Below are 20,000 nucleotides of genomic sequence, written 5' to 3'. Positions count from 1 at the left end.
TAACACTTTGCAACTTGAAACTGACACCCTGAAATCTGCATACGTAATGCATACGTGTAACCTAAAATGTAAAAACTTTATTAAATGATGCTAGGAATAACCTTCACAAGGAAATCATACCTTGCACTGAACAGCCAAAGACTTTTAGGGATGTGGTTAGGTCTCATTCAATTAGACCCCATCCCTATGCTGAAGAAAAGGTCTACATTAAAAGGTGAATTGAGACATTTTTCTCTGGGCCTTCAAGTTTTTCAAACATTTGCATCATTAACTGACAATGACTACGCTCTAAGGTTGACTGGGTATCGCAGGTACCCAATGTGATCACCGGAGCATTGGCTATCAAATGCAATTGGTGAATAAACGAGGTGTAATCGATGGCACCCGTGTGGCGACAAGTTGGATATGATCATTTTCTGACCAACATGCCTGATTATATAGAAGAATTGTTTTATTAAAAAAAAATTCAAAATTATGCAACAAATATTTTCATGTTATAAACAATATGCAAGTTCATATATATATTTATTTGAACTGCGGTTATGTAATTCTAAGTGACAGTGATCGTTGCATGCAACTTGATAAGTCGCGAAGAAGAAGCCTGAAAAATATCCAGGTTTAAATGCATGATCGATATCATTGGAGATATCAAGCCATCTCGGTTACTATCGTTAGTTGCAATTTCTTATTATATCCCGCAGTAGGTGAATGTGTGATGAGCTCCTGGTGGCAGAGCAAGTGCAGCGGAATCTCGTGGTGATAGGTTAGAGCCCCTCCAGCCTGGACTTTTCCAGGCTTCTTTTGCAACTGCTGAAGTTTCTTAATTAATAGCGATAATCTCTTTTACCTAAGAATGTTTTCGTCTTTCATTGTGGCATTTGGCGGAAGAGAAAGCTGCTTCTTACAGTTCCGCCATTCAACTCCTACTCTTGCAGTTAACTTCAAAATTAATCGCAGTCTCGGTTTACAAATGTACCAGGTGGCTGGAAGAGAACCTTTGCAAATGTTGAGATTAATTTTTCCAAAACAAATCAAACTTGGGGACCATTATTCTTTCCCTATTCTCTCCGTCATCAAGGATGTTAAGTAACCTTCCATGTGCTTTTTCTTTCAGCCCAGTCTCTGTACAATACCCAATTTTCTTCCAAGCAGGCAGGGGCGGATATAGGATAAATAATGTCCGGTTTCCAAAACAGCGAAAAGGTTTCTAGGGGGTGTGGGGGCATGCTCCCCCTTGTTTCTGACCGATTTCTGTAAAATGGGGGAAACTGGTATGGATCTGCTTCTGGCAGGGTTCGCCCCTTCAGATATTGTCTCGGTGTCTTCTCTCTTTGAGGACAAGATTGTTACACTGATTTTCCGTCTCTCATTTCGTTTAATACAGTAGTTGAAGCCACACTTTCGAGGAATTAGAGGACGACCTTAACTCTTTTAAGAAAGGTGAGATAAAAGTAAAGGTGATTGTTTCGAACTTTTGAGCCACAGAAAAAGGAAAGCATTGCGTTTGGCCAGTAAAACAAAGTACAGGGCCCCATAGCGAACCACGCTTCACTCTTCATTCTGGCACCGCTTTACCTTAATTATCATAATTGAGGACGATAAAAAAGGCCAGCTTTCCTTTAAACAGGTATAAAATTTGTAAATCGGTTATTGTTTGTTGGGTGGTTTTATATTCTCTTTTGAGGGAATCGAAAGTTTGCTAACTTTAAAACAAGAATGTCTCAGACTATAGGCCTCGTTCGCACGTATCCGGATATTTTCGAACACGCACATTTTTTTTTTCACTGTATACAAAAAAATCTGCGTCCAAACGTACTATTTTCGAATCGTATTCGCCATTCCCCATGAATACGCGAAAACAATACTCGAAAAACGATAACATCCTCCTATATTTGCACGCACACGCGCTCTCAGAAGAATCACAAACCTCTGATGCCATCCTATACCTCCGTTTCCACCCGTCCACACGAACACGGAGTCTTGAACCACTGATGTCGGCTTTAGACAACATAAAAAAGAAAGAAAATACGACGGCAGATAATATCTCAGCATTAAGCTTGGATTGTTTCTTTTCTTAACTAGACTCTAATTAACACAATTAATAATACAGATAGTATCTGATCTTAATGTTTGTTGTGTTGTTAGATGTAACCAGGGCTGGTAAATAAATTTTAAGTAACTGGCTTTCGATAGCTCTAAATGAATGAAGGGGGTAGTTTCTAAAGAAACTGTGGTGTTGCGTCGGTGGGGAAGTAATATGCAAAAGTTTGGTTTTATCAACGGAGTTGATAATGTTAATTGGCCACCGTACAGAGATTCTAAAAGCTGACGTTTCGAGCGTTAGCCCTTCGTTAGAGCGAATCCGATAGCTCTAGTTCATTTTGGAAGCCAATAACACCTTTCCCTTTTTTCCCCTTTCATTTCATGTAATTGCATTTGTTGTTTTCAATGACAGAACATCCGTTCGATTTTGTTGTGAAGAGATGCTGAATTGAAGTTCAGTACGTTTAAAAGCGTTCAAACTTTGCTTCAACCACCATTCGACGTTTCTTTTGTTATCGCGATTGTTGAAGCCGCATGCCCCCCTCTTTCAATATTGTTGGGTATGCACATGCGCATGCGCATTAATCGGTCTCTTAATGACGTATTCATGTCCGTATCCATAACAACAACCACGGCTGAAGCATGGGACTGAATACCAGGCTTCTCGTGAAGCTTTGTTGAATCAAATGTTGATGATGCTTTGAAACCGTTTTCCCACCCCAGCAGTCAACATCGTTCAGCAAAATTGAACGGATGTTGAAGCCATGACGAAAGTTAATATATGAAAGCCATATATATTTGAAATGCGAAGAGGAAAGCCATTAATTTGCCCTGGCTTGTTAAATAACTAAATAACTTCTAATTTTCTCTTTTCATTCCCATACCCTGCGAGCAGTTGGTTTCTTCTACGCTTACCGAGAGAGAAACCACTGCGAGCAACTGTTAGTCTCTTTGAGTGTGCCGCCGTCCAGCACCAAGGACGAATAAATTAAAATTAACCGGTAAAACGAGTTAGTAAACTTGTTTTGGCGCTTGCGCGTGCGTTCAGCTACGTAACTGCTGCGTTTGGACTAGCCTTGCTGTGTAGTGATTTTCCGCGAAATAAGACGAATTGACGTCAAATACATCACGTGGGGTGTGATATACTTCGCACATGCTCGACGGAAAATCAAACGGTTGCTCGCAGTGGTCTCTCTCCCATAGAACTTGAAGAGATGGAAATTGAACTGGACAACGCTCAAAAATGGACATGAAATCAGGAATCAGTTCAATAAACTGAATTTTATCTTAAGTTATCAAAATGCGATTTCCGGCTTGATCGCGACTGGTATATTCTGCGACCTTAGCCGGCAAACAAATGTACATAAATCGAGAATACTTTAACGTCTTTTAGCACTGAATCGAACACAGATTTCACATCAGTTATTGTAAATAAAGCTACGGTAAAATGCACTCTTGCTTCTGTATTTTTTACGAAACCTTGAATATTTCAAGATAGCAGTAAAACAAAGAAGGCTCAAGATTACAATCATTTCTAATTTACTCCGTCAAACTTCAAAGACAAACCCTAAAACTCTCCATACAAGGACACAAGAGCACTAGAAAATTCAAGAACTTCTCTAGAACTAACTAGAGTATTTTTGTTCTTGAGTATATTTTACTCGGGAAAACACGTTGATGTCACAAAGGCTAAACGTTTATAGCTGATGATCAGCCAAATTTTCAAACACACCGCGCACTGGTGGCTTAGTTGATAGCGCACTGGGCTGCCATACGGGAGGTCGTGAGTTCGACTCCGGCCGGACCAAGACTCAGGGTCTTTAATGGGGACATAAAAGTGACATTTATCAGTGAGTGATTAATTAACTCATAGACTCCCAGTCTGGCCGGTTTAGGCCGGTTTGGACATCAAAGAGTTGCGTAACCGAGGAGAAAGCGCTGCCTTTGCAATTACACCCGCAAATGGATGAATTCTAATAAACCGTACGCCCTGTCTCACGGCCTTTCCTGTTAATCAACACTATGGGACGCAAAATTATTATTCCCATCCACCAATTGACTGCTTATCAAGTTACGAAGACATAATATACATTTCGCGACTGCTGTGTATATTGGATATTAGGGACCTTAAGCAACGACAACGGTGACAGCAAGATTCTTTCTTTCAGCCTACATTGTTTGATTAACGAGGTATGTGGAGAAACGACAAATAGCAATTATTCATACTACTGACGGTCTCTTTTAGTCATGCAGTATTATTTTTGGTTTTCTGGCTGAGAAATAAGGTAAACTCCAGATTCTATTTCATGCCTTCACAACGCTTTTTCAAGTCTCCGGAATGCTGGGAATGGCGTTTTAGAGGGGAAAATCACAAACAAATTTCGGGGGTGGAGGGGAGGGGGCATGACCCCGGACCCCCTTAAGAGCTCACGCCAGCGGAACTCGCCTTCCACACCGATGGCGTTGAAAGTTACTAAGATATACAACCACCCACTCCCCCCCCCCCCCCCCCCACCGATGGCGTTGAAAGTTATTAAAATGTACGCCCCCTTTCAGAAATCCCTGGATCCGCCCCCGCTAGGGTAGTATGAAAAATTTTGAACCACAATATAAACACTGCCCCAAGCGGCAAAGAAGTTTAAGGCCTTTACGCCAACTTTATTTTTGGATGTAAAGTTTTCAGTATTCTGGAAACGGATGGGCAAGTCTCGAAGCGAAATAAAAATGGAAGCCTGTCTTGAAAAAGACCAAAAAAATGCTCAAATTAAACTTTCAATCAAGAAGAGAAATCTCTACTCGTCTTCTACGCCTTTTTCAATCAGACTATACATAGTTCACTTCTTTCACCTAAACGCTTTCAGCGGTTTAAGTTCCTGCGCTGTTTTGTTGCAGTTTCCTAAATCGAATAGCTTCTTCAACTCTGCTTTGATCACCGAGTAATGCACCTGACAATTTGCGTTTTGAACCCGTCTTCGACAGCATTTGCACGACAGCTTGAAGTGCTCATAACGACCGATGCCGTGCACCTGGTAGTTGTCACATTCTATCCTGTCAAACGTCGCAGCCACCGTCCTGTATACATTGGTCACGAGACTTGAACAAGTTGTGACGTACTCCCCAAGAGTCTTTTCCAGTTCTTGTATTCTAAATCTTAAAAACTCCACCTTTGTTTTATCAGGAAGCTCGGTAAAGTCGTCATCACTTTCTAAATAGCTTAGCTGTAGATAACTACTTTCTTTAAGGGATTCTTTCATAACCGTCTCAAGACCAAATTTTTCTGCAACCACGTAGTATCTTGCAAAGGTTTCAGAATCAATGTTGCGACTAAGATATTCGGTGCAAAATTCTGTAACTCTCTTTATTTGGTATTCCTCGGCAAGTTCCAGTAGGAATTGATAGTTGTCATCTAGAAGGAAGAAGATGACATAATCATGAAAAGACAGCAAAGGCATTTTTAGGCATTTTTACTCATGCGCATGGCAAGACTCCGGCCAAAACAGACGATTTTGTGGTTGCCCATTTGTTCCTTAAAGTCTCTTTCTTTTTGCTGAAACACCCTCTGCAACATTCCGTTTTATATTTCAATCACGCCTTGCATTTACATCTCCTGATAATTGAAAAAAATTGGTTTCTTCTGCATTTCCAAACCTAAACCTTTACAATGAAGAGAAAATAATTAAGTAAGGGGTATGACATTGTCAGAATGCACAGCATGGCATATTGCAGGGGTTTGTTTCTAAGGAAATTGGTGAAGTGTCAGTGGCAGAGTGAAACACGAAATTTCGGTTTTTCCACAGGTCTCCCAAGCTTGACGTATGAGTATCTGTACTGTACTATATTATGCAAGAGAAAGAGTGAATTTTACAATGACTGCAAAATTCTTGCACGCTCATTGGCTAATTTTTATTGTCAATAGGCGGACAGACACATAAATTTATAATTTATGCGTTTCGAAGGGTTTTATTAATGCAAAATTGTGTGAAATGTCGATCTGTCACTTTTTAACCAATAGAAAGTCTTCTTATATTTCTACTCTTGCATAACATAGTACAGCAACGATACTCGTACATTGAGCATGGACTACCTGTGGTTTTTCTAAAGCAAGTTGATAAAGGTTGAGAATTTTCAATGTAACATGATTGGATGAAAGCTGCGACAAAGGTTTTGATGGTTGCAACATGCAAATTATCTGACATGTAACAAGAATATACCTGCCAACTTTTTTTAAAATATTGATAGGCATGACATTTTTTTCCTGAGAGTGCCAGGGTTTTTTGTAGGGCTCCGATGATATCTGAAGATGTCTGAAGACTTACAAAGATGTTTCGAGATGTTACAAAGACTTCCATGTAGCCAGTACATTGATCGATGCTTTGAATATTTATAAGATAACGCATAGCTTATGGTTGCATAGAATCACAATCAAATTTGGTACCATTACCAGAACCGGAAATACATGTAGTCCCGTCACTTTGACGTTCTCGTTCCCAACCTATCTCGTCTCCAGTGACTTTCTCTACTAAAAATGAGAGAATTCGGAGAAAGTTGATCATTCACATGGACTTTTATTTTCTCTTATTGGTTTCAGTTTCTTTAAAATAAATAATTAATATATTTTTCAAAATGTGTCAGTCAATGCTGTAATGGCTCTAACGTTTCTACCAGGAGTGAGTAGGCGTTACATCCAAGTTTCCAATCCGCAGACAATCATGCCTTAGGCGTGACACTTGGCAGGTATACAAGAATGACTATGCTGCTAGACTCTGACAGCCTTCTGACACAGGTATTCTATGGTTGCATCATGCAATTTGTATGATAACCCGAAAGAATATCTGCCAGGACAACTATGAAGCAGCATCTCAAGCTTCTCGCTGCTTCCCAGCTGTATCATGCGCGCACATAAAAATAGGACTTGCAGCTTCATTCCCTGTAGGACTCACACAGACAAACAGCTTGCAGGAATGTACCAAATAATACCTGAAACCCGCTGAGTTGTTCCATGAGAGTAGATGATGTTGAGCAATACTTCAACTTCTTTTGCTTTCTTACCAGGTAAGTCTATCTGTTCTGCATACCTCTCTAAAAAGTCTGAGGTGAGCATTTTCTCGAACACTGGGGACCACATTGATAAGGTGCTTTTGTGAACATGGAATTTGACCCCCTCTACGGACAGCACCACATCACTAAAGTGCCATGGTTTTGAGAAATCATGATGACAGCTGCTGGTGCAGGCCATCCTAAAAAATTAAATTAAAAAACATCAAAATTACTAAATGCAGTCGTTTGAAGGCGCTCCCCAACTCAACCTCCCCCCACTTTGTATTTCGTAGCGATCTAACCCTACATAGCAAAAAACAACATTTGTCGAGGAAAGAATGCGAACATGCCTGCGCCAAAATCCGGCTGAACTCTCGAACACCCACGTGTTTTTATTGACTTGTTTTGCCTTAAATGTTAATTTCAGTTTACAATGTCCCCAATTAGTGCTCCAGCCCTAGAAAGACTAGACACTTAAACATGTGAATAAAATGTCTTGTTACATAAAAAACGCTGGAAGTGGCTTCCAAAAATAACTGTCCGGAACATTAAACTTCCAAAGCAACGATAACTTCGTTCGTATTTTCAAAGAAACTACTCCGCCTTGAGGCAAGATTCATGTCTTCTTGGCCACTCAAATCATAGTTAACTATGCTCAAATATATGATGTGTATTGGCGTGTATTTTCGACAAATATACACATATTTTACAATAATGCCTCGTTCTTGATGATGCCGCTCAGAGCATAGCTCAGAGCCGCGAATTTTGAAAATTGCAGCACGTCTCACCTGGAGATCGTAGTTTGGTCAAGATGTTCCTTTGAACGCTAAATAGCGACGAAAATGCAAAGATTCCTGCATCAAACAATCGCTCGTGCTGTGTAAACTGTCAAAACTCCCTTCATGCAGAAATACTTTGGGATTGCGTGACGACTTAAAATTCTAGCAAGTCACGCGCCAAATAAAAATGACCAGCTGCAACCTCGTTCCCAGAGTGTTCTCCTACCCGGAGCGGTGGACGCGTAGGAGAGAACCCTGGAAACGAGGTTGAAACAGCTCCCCCTCGAATTTTTTAAATGTCAGAAATCTACCCAACAAAGGAGAAAGATATGGCATTGCTGGTTTCAGTTCCAATTTTTTGGCCATAGAAGATCTGATTTTTGATAGTAAAACAAGTCAAAGTTGATTTTAATACGACCGTTCTTTCGGATTGCGTGACAAAAAGGACATTCTGGCAAGTCACGCGTCAGGTAACATTTACCCCATCAAGGAGAAAAATGGTGGCATAGCTTGTTTCAGTTCAAATTTTTTAACTTAAAAGATCCCATTTTGGATAGTAAACAAGTCACAGTTGGTTTACAGTCAACTTACAATGCAAAATGCTGCTATCAACCCATGCCCTAGGAAAAGTCACAAAGTACACCGGTTGTTCGAAAGCCGATTAACTTAATCCAGGATTAGCGCAAACTTTTGTTTCATGTTTTGCTTACTTTTGTTTTTCAAGATTGACTTCTTCTTATGTAAAGTTTTGCAAAATATCAGCATTGAACAGCATTTGGGAGTAGAGAAGTAAAATCCTCGGTTAACTTTTAATCTGGGATTAGCGCTAATCTGCTTTTGAACAACCGGGCCGATGTCCAGAGCAGTCTAAGTTCAACACAACTGTGTTAGTTGTCTTTTTGACTAATTAATGAAAAATGCCACCTGTCTTTCAAAAATGTTTATAATTTTTTTTTACAAAATACAAGTTTCATGATGCACATTATCTCTCTCAAACAAAACTTCTTTACCAGCTGCAGTACATGCACAAGTGCAAGCCTGTTTTGCTCACTTCTCTCTCACACATTTTGAGATGGAATACTTTGCTAATTCTGGAAGAAATATGAAGAGCAAAAGTTCTTGGGTGATCATAAAAAGTGATCCCCCTTACCCTCTAAAATGTCTGCATTCATCCCACCCACCCTATAGAAAAGGTTTGAATTATTTCAGAGGGGGGGGGGGGGGTGGGGGGATGGGGAGAGCTCTGTTGTAAGTGGATATATAAATATTACAGACACAAAATATTTTTCAGCTTAGAATTGAACGAAATTGTAATTTTGTCACTCAACAAGTTCAGGTGGTGTTGTTATAGGTGAATCCACCTCACTTCCATAGTCAAAATAATTCACTCTCACTGTTGATTTTTCATCATGTCTAACATCCAGATCTTCCACCTCATCACTGTTCCTTTCTTGGTCTTGAGCAAACAAACCAAGAATGTCCATGTTATCGGCAATCTTTTTAGATTGTTTTTCTGTAAGAACTGCATTGCCATGCCTCGCTACAGAAGCTGCTTGAGCTGTTCCAGGTCTTGCAGTGGATGGCCGTGCAGTCATAGGCCTTGCTGTCTTGGGTCTGGCTTGTGGTAGTTCAACTGTGTGTCGATCGGATTTATCAATGGTTTGCTTTGAATGCCTCCCTGATTCCCTCACTTTCTTTATCTCTGCATCAAGAATATCTTTCACTTTTTCAATTGATGGCTTTAGCACGTTATATTTAGAATTCACTTCTTGGCAGATTTGTGCTTCAGGCAGCTTCTCTTGATCAGAATCAGATTTCACTTGGACCTCTAAATTTGTGCCCCCTGCATTCTTATCAACAATTCTTTGCTGGCAAGACGAGGCCAAAGTCCTCTCACTTCCTTGAATTTCTGGATTATCACAGCCCTGTGGTTCTGGCCTGCTTGTTACCCATTTATACTTTCTGTCTTTCTTAATGTTTGGCCCAGGGGACTGACCAGGTTCTGATGAGCGTGAGAAGTTCTTCAAACCTGTATCAACCTGTTTCCTCGGAGACAAAATTTTATCTACCCTTTTCTTGCCCAGTTCTTTAATGACTGCATCTAGGTGCGAATCAATCAACTCTCGTTTCTTTTGAATCACTTTGTCTTTTTCCTCCTCTCGTTTCACTCTCAGCCATTCATCATAGCTCAATGACTGCATCTTTTTGTGCAAGACATTGCTTAGTTCAGCTGTAGGAGTGGAATCACTCTTAGAAGATTTTCCTCTTGCAGTTTTTGGTCTTTTAATACCGGCTGTTTTTGGCCTGGTATTTGACTCAGGGTCATTGCTATTGACAGCAGTCTTTGGCCGAAATTTAATTTTATCCACAGTGCTTGCTGCTGAATTCTCACACAACTTCTTGCTGTAGTTTTGATGTATTGTATCCCCATTTTCACAGGTTTCCAGACTTTGGCTGGCAGCTGGACTGCAAGGAGCTATTGGTTCTTTGTTTATGTTTTTTACGTTTAAGGAATTATTTTCACTTCCATGATCTATAAGACTTTTTTCCATCGCTGAGAAGGATTTGCTACATTGAAAACTACTCACAACCCGATACTCACTGGGTGGGTGTGGGGATGAGCATCCAAGTGGGACAGTTTCACCTCTCTGGGGTCCAACCCTGGCACGATTTTTCCTCCAAGTTCTCCGTGCTTCTTTTTTCTTTCTTCTCAACCACTGACTAACCTTCTCACTGGATTCTACTTCCCTTTCAGCTTTTAACCTCGCTTCTTCCTCCAGTGCAGCTCTTTTTGCCCCTTTTTCCTTTCGTTCAAGCTTTCTCTGCTTGCGAGCAATTATAGCCTTCTTATGGAGCCAAGCTAGCAAGACGGGGTTATCAGAATCCTTCAGTTGGTGTTCTGATCTGAAATTTTTCCTTATTCCATCCGAATTTTTAACTTTGCTTGTATGTCTTTCGTCTTCATGGTGATCTTGGAAAGTAACATTTTTGCTTGCAGTCTTTTCAGATCTCCTTTGTTTCTTTTTAAGTTTTAAGCTCGCAGACGTTTTCCTCTTTTCACCTTCTGCGTCGCTAATCCATCCTGTTTCCTCAGGCAACGGAAACAACGGAAAAGAAGACAACTTTGTTTGACAGCTCTTATTTTTGCAAGTTTTCGTAAACAACACTGGATATTTTCCTGTGGGGCCACCACTCACTTTCACCTTTCTTTCCTGTCCTCCTCCATCTGCAATCTCAGCGCTATCAAGTGAAATTTCATTCGTATCTTTCTTTCTACTCTTGTCCTTGCCGTTTTCACTGTCTGTTTCTCCAAGAATGTGCTTGAGAAAAACAAATTTTTCCTTTCGTTTGGACTTGGGCATCATACCAAGCAAAGCATCAGTAAATCGGTATTTAAAATACTCTGACAGCCGCTAGTGAGCTATTAGCCTGCTATTTTTCCTTACAAAGCTCTTCTTTCCTTCAAAGTTTATGCGATTTTTGTGCATGACTGTGATCAAAATATGGCGACCACAAAGTTCGTTGCTATAGGAACCATCCGGGAGAGATCTGTGTACAAGCTAAAAAATGGCGGCAAAGTAGGAGGATGATTGTGTTCTTTTGTTACTTTTCAATGCATGGAAGAATCGGATTGCAGGGAAGACGAATATCTTTACTTAATTGTTGATGGAGTCCGATATGAAGGTTTGTGTGATATTGATCATGATTCAGATCAGCTGTTATGCGCATGTGTTCATCCGCTGTTCGTTTACTCTACTCATTATATATTAGGCTGCTAGTATAGCGATGTGGATTGTGCCTTTTTGAGGAGACGCAAATTTTACAGCTAGAACGCATCTGATCTTCAAAAGAGACGAACAGCTGGACCTCTATCTGTATTTAATGCAATGCAATTTAGTCATTTTTTCAAGCTGCGTTTTTACCTACGCTTTCGAACGAGTCTAGAACTCTTCCGTGATCGACGATAACTAGAAAACTACTTCTATAAGAACTTTAATATGTGCTATAAATTTAAGCTTTACTAATTTTTCAGTCATTTACTTTCTACCCACGGTCATGCGTGGATATAACTACAGCTGGCGCCATGAACTACTTGCATGTAATAATGCTTAACCTGTTTTGCGTTATACACAATGCTCTTTAATCTTTGATGTTTGATTTATGCAATTTGTCCCTCATCCCTCATGCACCAAGATTACCAGTGGTAATCTTGGTCCATACAAGTGTCTTTCATTTTAATAATTTTAATAATAATTTATTGTGCTGTCATTGGCGAGATCGGTGCAGGTTTTTAATGCTGCCAAATGTTTTATTGAAAGATTACTCGAAAATGATTGATGAGAAACTACCGGTATAAGTCATTTGTTAAAATTATGTTCTACAAACATACTGTACCTGTGATTGGTTAAGTGTCACTGACATTTAAATTACCTGTCATGCTTCTAAGTGAATTTGCTGGTACCAGAAAAAAATGCAGTCATATGTCAATCAACAAAAAAAAGGGAATTACTTCCACTCTGTGGAGTGATTACATTTTTATTGTGTCTTTAAAGCTTCACCTACTCTGTGTCTACTGCTAGCGATAAAAAATCAAAGCAAGGAAAGGTGTAAAAGATTTCTGGTCTGGAGTTTGTTCCAATGGTTTGGAGCTTGTACCTGAGAAGCTTGATATTTTGTACTCAAGGAATGAAGGCCTCTCACTACCACTTAGTGGGATGCCATAAAATCAAGTAACATGAGTTTTAAACAAGCAATCTTTTATGGGATTAAGACAAAATGCTAAAGTTTCAAAAGATCAGATAGTGAATGTAACTGCCAGAACAGCAAGAATGCTCTGATACAGTGAAAGATATTTACTGTGAACGTCTCTCTAGACACCTGGACAGTTATTCACCGATCTCTTTTTGTCAGTGATCATTACTTGTTGGAATGACTGGCTGCAATATTCAAACTCTTAAACCAAAATATGGAAGACTTGTTTACATTGGATTTACTTTATTTGGTGTTCTGCTGTCACTGTTGACATTTTCACCTGGTTTTAGAGGATTCTTCATCTTGCATTCTCGCTTCTGTAGTAGGAATATGAGCCAAGGAAAATGTGACACTCTGGTTGGGCACATCCTTCTCTACCGATTTTACATTGGAATGATGCTTTTCTTTCTTGTACTGGCACTGATCAATTGCCAGCTTACAATGTTCACAACATTCGGTTATTGGCTTGAGAATGGATTTTGGTTCGTGAAGTTCCACCTGTTTTGTTTTATTTTCTTAGTGGCACTGCTCATTCCCGAGGGACACATCAGTAATGCAATAATGCATGTAGGATGGATTTCAAGTTTTATTGTGCTGGTCATTCAAATAGTTTTAATGATTGATCTGGCAAAGTTCTTAAGTGCTTGTTGGGTGGAAAGAATGGAACTATCTTCAAGACCAAACATTTGGTACTTATCACTGTTGCTCTTTACATCACTACTGTACACACTATCAGCATCATTTGTTGTTTATTTCTATGCGACATATGCTGTGTCATTGAGAAACTGCATGACGAATATAGCTTTCCTGACAGTTGTGGTTGTACTATGTATAACTGCTTCCCTCTTGTCAATTCACCCCAGGGTAAGAGAACCTGGACTGCTCCAAGCTGGAATGGTGACATCTTATTCTGTTTATTATGCATGGACTTGCATGCTGCATTATCCATATTCTGACTGTAATCCAACATGGGCCTTTTTACTTGCAACAGAGTTCAATTTTCACTTTCAACCAAACATGCTTGTTGACCTGGCAACAACATTTTTATTACTAATATATGCTGTTGTTAAGGTGCCAAGAGTTGAAGATTTCTTAGCTGCCACCAGCCTTGCCGATTGCTGCCTTTTTGGCAGCTCACAGACCAACGAAAACCAAGAGAATCCAGACAGTGAGGATGGACCATTACTTGTCTCCACGTATCTTGTATTTTATCTCTTTCTCATTTTGATATGTTTGCATCTTTTAATGACTGTTAGCAATTTTTATACGCCTGAGGGTATAGTCGGTATGGAGGATGAAGTTCTTGAGTCTGAGAATAAACTCATCGACATGGATGAGTATGTTAAATTCTTGAGTCAGTGGGTTGCATGTTGCCTTAAGATGGTTGTCTGCATTGTGTTTCTTCTCTTATATATATGGACAATCATAGCGCCAATGATTTTACCAAACATTCAGTGATCACTAATAATAATTATGATGGTAATCTTCAAATTACAAAATGACAATTTTTAATTCCATGATGTAACTCACTTTTTATAATACCATAAAACACTTGTCTAAATTGTTTTAAAAATAATACATAGCATACTATCTTGCCTATTTAAAGTTACTTGCTGTTGTCTTTTTTAATTCCTTGTTAGGGATATTATTGTTAGAGATTGCTAAATTTAGCTCTGCCTTAACCGAAATTGTTTGAAGAGCTCTTCCAAAGAACACAAATTTCTCATATTTTCTAGAAACAGCAACCTTGGCAGGTATGATGTCACCAAATCAATTTCAAAATCGCTTTAACCTCTTTTACTGCCTTTCTCAACTACCCCCAGCCAACTTACATGTATATTCTTCAAAAAACCATGGTATTACTATAAAGTGTGTGTCCAAACACTGTTCTGTAGGCAATGTTTTGCACCCACACTGTTTGTTGATTTGTGACCTTAACATTCTCCAGCTGACCTGTGCTAGTTAGCTAGAGGAACAGGTAGCCTAAGGCACCAGTCCTAGTAAGTGCTACATCATTTCCATTACCCTTAATAAGACCACTGTCATCATTTTTCTATAATATTATTAAAGTGTAGTGTACTGTGTAGAGTCTGTCCAGCTCTGTGTTTGTCATAGGCTGTGTTTTACATGACTTTGTATGCCTACTGATGAAGACCTACAGTATTGTAGTGTCATATGCAAGAAAGCCTGAAGTTGGTGGACATTACTAAACAACGAAACGGCGAAAAGTCAAGCACCAAAACACCAGGTATGACCCCACCATACATTGAATACTAACCGACAAAGGTTGGATTTGAGATTAAACATCGTTTTAGGCCTAGGCCTAAAACGTTATTACTCCTAATCTCAGTCTTAATCTGAACTTAATCTTAATCTCAATGACTTAGTCCTGAGCAATAACGTTTTAGGCCTATAATTATATAGGCCTAAAACAATATTTAATCTCAAATCCAACCTTTGTCGGTTAGTATTCAATACAATCATGTATATGGTGGAGTCATACATGGTGTTTTAGTGTTTTGTTTCACTGTTTCGGGATTTCGTAATGCCTGAAGTTGGCAGGTTGGCAGGATCTAAAGTTTAAGACTTTCCTACATTCTGTAAGATCAAGATGAGCAATGTTAGGATGCGTTATATGTACCCTTCCTAGTTCAGTATATTCATTGATTTAAAAAAAAAAAAACTTTGAACAATGGAGAGGAAACAAAAGAGATTATCCCTTTCTAGTTTGTCTCCTAAAATAATTGAAAAACATACGGTAAATCTAATAACACCAGTAAGAATGTAAAATACAAAATTAAATAGTTTGAAAATTATTGTTCAACACTCGTAAAGTAATGTCTGAGCCTGTTCTTAAAAATGTTCAGGTTTTCTGCCTCGGCAACATCTTTAGGCAAATTATAATAATTCCATTCTTTACCGGTAACTAAACTATGCTTGCATGAAGGAAGAAATTTAACTTTGCAAGCATACTAGGTTTCAGTTTATAACAATGGTTAGCTCTTAAGGGTCGGAAATTATGAGCAGAAATAAAAAATTCCAATGGTTCTGGCGCGTTGAGACTTCATGTATTAATCGTCTTAGAGCACTCAATAAGCTTGAAAAATAATCACTGATACAGAGTTGGCCAATAAATTATTGAATGATGATCACACGACATATCTCGGCCATTATTTAAAAAGGGCATTCTTAGATGCTCTGCATTGCACTAATTCTCTAACATAGTAGAATCCCTTTTAAGGTGTGGGCAACACAATAGAGAACAATACTTGAGCATTGGACATACTACTAACAGTGTTTAAGGCTCTTGTACAATTTCGAGAACTCAGAGTTTTGGGTGCCTACTCTTTGCCTTGTTTGCACATTGTGTTGGCTTGCAGGCTCCATGGCAATTAAATTTGATGTGATATAAATACCAACTTGAAGATCCTTTACGTTTGTTACAACTTTCAATAAGATAGTGTTTGTCTCATAATTTTTCTTTTAATAATGTACTTGAGCATGCATGTGCTAACATCAGTTTTTCCCTTTCCCATCTAATACACGTCAATGTGCATTGAGCATTCTCTCTTTGAGAAAACTGTACCAACTCAGATCACCCCATCTTCTAGTTTTATAACTTTTGAATCTCTTGCTATGTTCATGCTGTTATTTCACACAATTCATGCATCAGAATCATGAAAATCATGGCACTATATATTTCCTTCAAACAATTTTACACTGTTTTTTGCCTGTGGCAGATCTCCCAGAACTTTCAGTTGAGAACTGTACATTCTCACAAGCAATTGTGAGCAGAAGAAGATCCAGCCAGCTCACAGGACGTCTAGTAGTTGTAAATAAGGAGAAAATTTCACTGTTCAAGTACAGGGGAACTGTGTATGCTGTAGATGAAATATGTCCTCATACTGGTAAGTGTCAAGCTGTACACCGACCAATCTTGCTAGAAACTATCTCAACAGTCCCTCATTCAACTCCTCAGCTGTGCTTGTAGGTAAACGTATGAAGGGGTTTTCGTTTGTAAAGAAACTGTGTTGCTGTGCCATTGGGGAGTGAAACACGGACATTTGGTTTAATCAAACAAGTTGATAAATACATTTGTTGAATGGTTTAGCATATAATACGAGCAGCAAGCAAAATGTCTGCACCTACAATGTACTGTATTATATGTTAGACCATTCAATAAGGGATTTATTATTCCATTATTACCCCATTTTCTAGTATTTTGGCTTCTTCCAGCACTGACAGAGAATTGTATTGATTGTGTAATAACGCAAATGACAAACACAACCCAGACAAAACCATTCAAATGTCCTTTACTTGATTGGCTAAACAAAATGATGAGTGACAAGCGATGACAAGCTAAATTCTCAGGCTTTGCATCATGTTGAAAACATTATTTCTTTCATTGAAAAACTCCTGTTCTGTTCATACTGTGTTTGCTTTACTCTAAAAAGTGGTTCAAACCGGAACACGACATTGTATTACCGTCCCATTTTTTAAGCATTCTCTTAGCCAAATTTGGTAAAATGGTGTAATAGTGGAATAATGAACTGAAGGTAAATTAACCACTGTCAGGTTCAAGACATTTGCAGGACACTAATAATAACAGCACAGCATAACTGTACATCTCTAGAGTTACTGTTTGCACTAGCCAAAGTGCTCCATGGTTAATGCTGCTTTTACCTTTTCATCGAGTTTTAATCATTATTTTCTTATATTAGTAATATATATAATATTTGTGTCAGATCCATATCACATATTTTTGGTGACAGGTTTATTAAATTTTGTGATGTCAGGTATGACATTACTTAAGGTGGCTTACTTCAGTTCTCCAAAGAAAAAGTATCAAAATTTTGAAATCTGTGATCTTCAATTAAAGCAAAATGATGTCTCTTGTGAAGTGTTGGTCACTGCTATTGATGTAAAATGTAGTTTTACCTAACAAATAAATACAAATCAGGGGAAAACGCTTAATATAGTGATGGACTTCCTGGAGGGAATTAGTAAACAACATGTAGACAAAATCCTGAAAATTTTGAGGTGGGGTAATGTACAGCTGGTTTTCGAGAAAAAAGCCTTTTAAGTGTCTAGTTTCCAGTCGCCCCTCCAGGAGCTCGGTCACTATGTTTAGCATTTTCCCCTGATTTGCATTTATTTGTTCGGTAAAATTACATTTCACATCAATTGCAGTGACTAACACTTCAGAAGAGACATCCTGTTGCTTTAGTAATTTCACAGATTCCAAAACCTTGATCTTTTTCTTCGGAAAACTGTATAGTAAACCACCTTAATGTTACAGATCAGCTACGGATATCATTTGCTCGCGAGACACAGGCTATCAGTAAGTTCATATATACCTGCTGTACCTAATGTGGTCAAGGAACGCATCAGCAATAATTTATGAAGCGAGATGAAAACACTTTTGCCAAATAAAAGCAACATAGAAGAGTTGTTGATCCTGGAGTTTTTAATAAAACAATAATCTACTTGGGCTTGCTGGATATAAAATGATTATAACCAACAAGGTGCATAGCTATCAATTCATATCCAGTGCACCCTCGTAGCATAATTGAACATTAAACATACACCTGTATTCGGCTGAAAATAAAAATAACGAAATTTAACAGAACTGTTGTTTGAATCAATGTATTACATACAGGTGGTCCTCTCCATCTTGGTGATATCGAAGAGCTTGGAGAAGCAAGGTTGCCTTGTATTGTCTGCCCGTGGCACAGTTGGAAATTTTCCCTGCAAACTGGCCATTTGAAAGTCCCTCACAAAAACAATGTAAAGCTTAGGACCTATCCAGTGAGAGTTAATGAAAAAGGAGAAGTTTACCTTGGAGTTAAAGCTTTGTCACCCGACTATTTCAATGGAGGAATTGACTTCTGAAGAGTGATTTAGCAAGATTGCTGATGAGTTGTGTCAGAGATAGAGACTTGGCTGTCTGGGTTCCCTGTGATTAAAACCCAGCTTAGTGCAGTTTGGGAGCATGTGGTTGATCAAGCTCATTCCCAGCAACAAAGTTGGTGGTTGATTTAGCTTGTGCGCATCATCTACTATATTTACAAGTTGCAAGTGGATGAAAACAGGTCTAAACAATTTGGAACAAACTCCAAAGTAGAAGCAGAGAGTTTTGTCATAAAACGTAGTTATTGAAAACAATACCAATAATGTTCTTTTTTATGTTGGAATCAGATCATTTCAGAAAATTGGACTACTTGAACAGTTCCAATGACAGATGGGAAATTCAAGACTTGAATGCGAGGTGAACCAGTGATCATAGTGGGGGCAGTCTGGCCTAGTGGTTAGGACGCTTGCCTTGAGATCCAGACTTCACGGATTCAAGACCTGTTCTGACCACTCGTTGAATTTGTTCCTGGTAGTCCCTGCTTCAACTTGTCGGCCGCACTTGTAAATAGCCAACTGGTTTGCCTCCGGGATTCTTAGCAGTTGTTGTTGTGTTCTGTCGTTTCGTTGCTTGTGTTTCATTGGCCCTGAAAAGCCCCTATGGGGAGTGGTTAATTAAGTATGTATGTATCACGGTTTTGAGTCCGGTTCAAACCTGAAGTTCTTTTTTCAGTTTACCATAATGATTATTCTAAAACTATGTCACAGATAGGTATCTATTAGACGAATTTATTGACCATATAGCTTAAATACCCCGCCACTTATTTGCCTACGAATAACATCTAATGGTATATACTTAAACAGTGGATAGCGTTGAAGGCGCGCTCTGATTGGCTACTCAAACTCCGAATATTCTTTGCTATTCACCTCCAAACACCTCGCGCGGGATTTGCGTCCAAAAATGTTGTAATCGTTGCGGGAATAAAATGATGAGTTAATCTCACTGTTTTCGTGTATACTAAAACAACTTCCGAACAACTATTTACGTCAGTGTCAGCGGCTAGTCCTGGATACATGTATTTACCGAGCGGCGCAACGGCGAGGTAAATATCCATCATTAGTATTTACTAAAACAGTGGATTGCGTTGAACGTGCGCGCTGATTGGTTACTCAAACTCCGAATATCCTTTGTTAGTATATACTAAAACAGTGGATAGCGTTGAACGCGGGCGCTGATTGGCTCGTCAAACTCCGAATATCCTGTGCTATTTACCTTCGAGCAACTCGGGAAAAAATCCGTGACACGTGAAGAAAACATCCAAATTAATTTTTTGTGCTGTATATTATCTCATTGTTTTAGTATATACATGTACTAAAACAACTATTCACCTCAGTGTCGGTGGCTAGCGTTGGATATTTACACCGCTAGCCACCTCCACTTCGGTGAATAGTTGTTAATTGTACTCTGACTCGTTAGGTATGTTTAGTCTAAGTCTTTTAAGTATAAGATAATTTTGTCTCAAGCCATATAACAGAAGT

At 39.0% G+C, this 20,000-nt stretch overlaps 4 protein-coding genes across 5 annotated transcripts in view; 2 read left to right on the top strand and 2 right to left on the bottom strand.

The window, feature by feature from the left end:
• Nucleotides 1-4,670: 4,670 nt before the first annotated feature.
• LOC138060316 (BTB and MATH domain-containing protein 38-like) lies at nt 4,671-8,006 on the bottom strand. 2 transcript variants are annotated; one of them, XM_068906059.1, is made up of 3 exons: nt 7,869-8,006; nt 7,021-7,280; nt 4,671-5,449 (listed from the first exon to the last, which is right to left on the bottom strand). In XM_068906059.1, the coding sequence occupies exons 2-3, from the start codon at nt 7,277-7,279 to the stop codon at nt 4,887-4,889; spliced, it is 822 nt and encodes a 273-aa protein (XP_068762160.1). In that variant the 5' UTR covers nt 7,280; nt 7,869-8,006; the 3' UTR covers nt 4,671-4,886. The 2 variants fall into 2 exon arrangements, with proteins under 2 accessions (XP_068762160.1, XP_068762161.1); XM_068906060.1 differs by having other exon boundaries at nt 7,093-7,280.
• A 785-nt stretch (nt 8,007-8,791) lies between these two features.
• LOC138014397 (uncharacterized) lies at nt 8,792-11,375 on the bottom strand. Its single transcript, XM_068861458.1, has one exon. The coding sequence runs from the start codon at nt 11,222-11,224 to the stop codon at nt 9,179-9,181; it is 2,046 nt and encodes a 681-aa protein (XP_068717559.1). The 5' UTR covers nt 11,225-11,375; the 3' UTR covers nt 8,792-9,178.
• The window catches only part of LOC138014402 (Rieske domain-containing protein-like), an 8,802-nt gene continuing 161 nt past the window's right edge, over nt 11,360-20,000 (top strand). The window contains exons 1-3 of the mRNA XM_068861462.1: nt 11,360-11,543; nt 16,352-16,519; nt 18,271-20,000. The exon at nt 18,271-20,000 is cut by the window's right edge and continues 161 nt beyond it. Of these exons, the coding sequence (XP_068717563.1) occupies nt 11,477-11,543; nt 16,352-16,519; nt 18,271-18,503 (468 nt within the window). The 5' untranslated portion in view covers nt 11,360-11,476 and the 3' untranslated portion in view covers nt 18,504-20,000. The remainder of the gene's footprint in view (nt 11,544-16,351; nt 16,520-18,270) is intronic.
• LOC138014400 (probable serine incorporator) lies at nt 11,647-14,575 on the top strand. Its single transcript, XM_068861461.1, has 2 exons — nt 11,647-13,807; nt 14,560-14,575. Exons 1-2 carry the CDS (start codon nt 12,789-12,791, stop codon nt 14,561-14,563), a joined length of 1,023 nt encoding a protein of 340 aa, XP_068717562.1. The 5' UTR covers nt 11,647-12,788; the 3' UTR covers nt 14,564-14,575.

This window comes from Montipora capricornis, chromosome 8 (assembly GCF_036669925.1).
Source record: "Montipora capricornis isolate CH-2021 chromosome 8, ASM3666992v2, whole genome shotgun sequence".
Lineage (NCBI taxonomy): Eukaryota > Metazoa > Cnidaria > Anthozoa > Scleractinia > Acroporidae > Montipora > Montipora capricornis.
Note: the sequence above shows the minus strand (reverse complement) of the source record. Positions and strands in the feature narration are given on the sequence as shown.

Coding starts and splice junctions, on each gene's coding strand:
- LOC138060316 (XM_068906059.1), bottom strand. CDS start 7,279: ATGGCCTGCACCAGCAGCTGTCATCATGATTTCTCAAAACCATGGCAC. Junction 5,450..7,020: donor AACAACTCAGCGGGTTTCAG/GTATTATTTGGT, acceptor TCTTCCTTCTAG/ATGACAACTATCAATTCCTA.
- LOC138014397 (XM_068861458.1), bottom strand. CDS start 11,224: ATGATGCCCAAGTCCAAACGAAAGGAAAAATTTGTTTTTCTCAAGCAC.
- LOC138014400 (XM_068861461.1), top strand. CDS start 12,789: ATGACTGGCTGCAATATTCAAACTCTTAAACCAAAATATGGAAGACTT.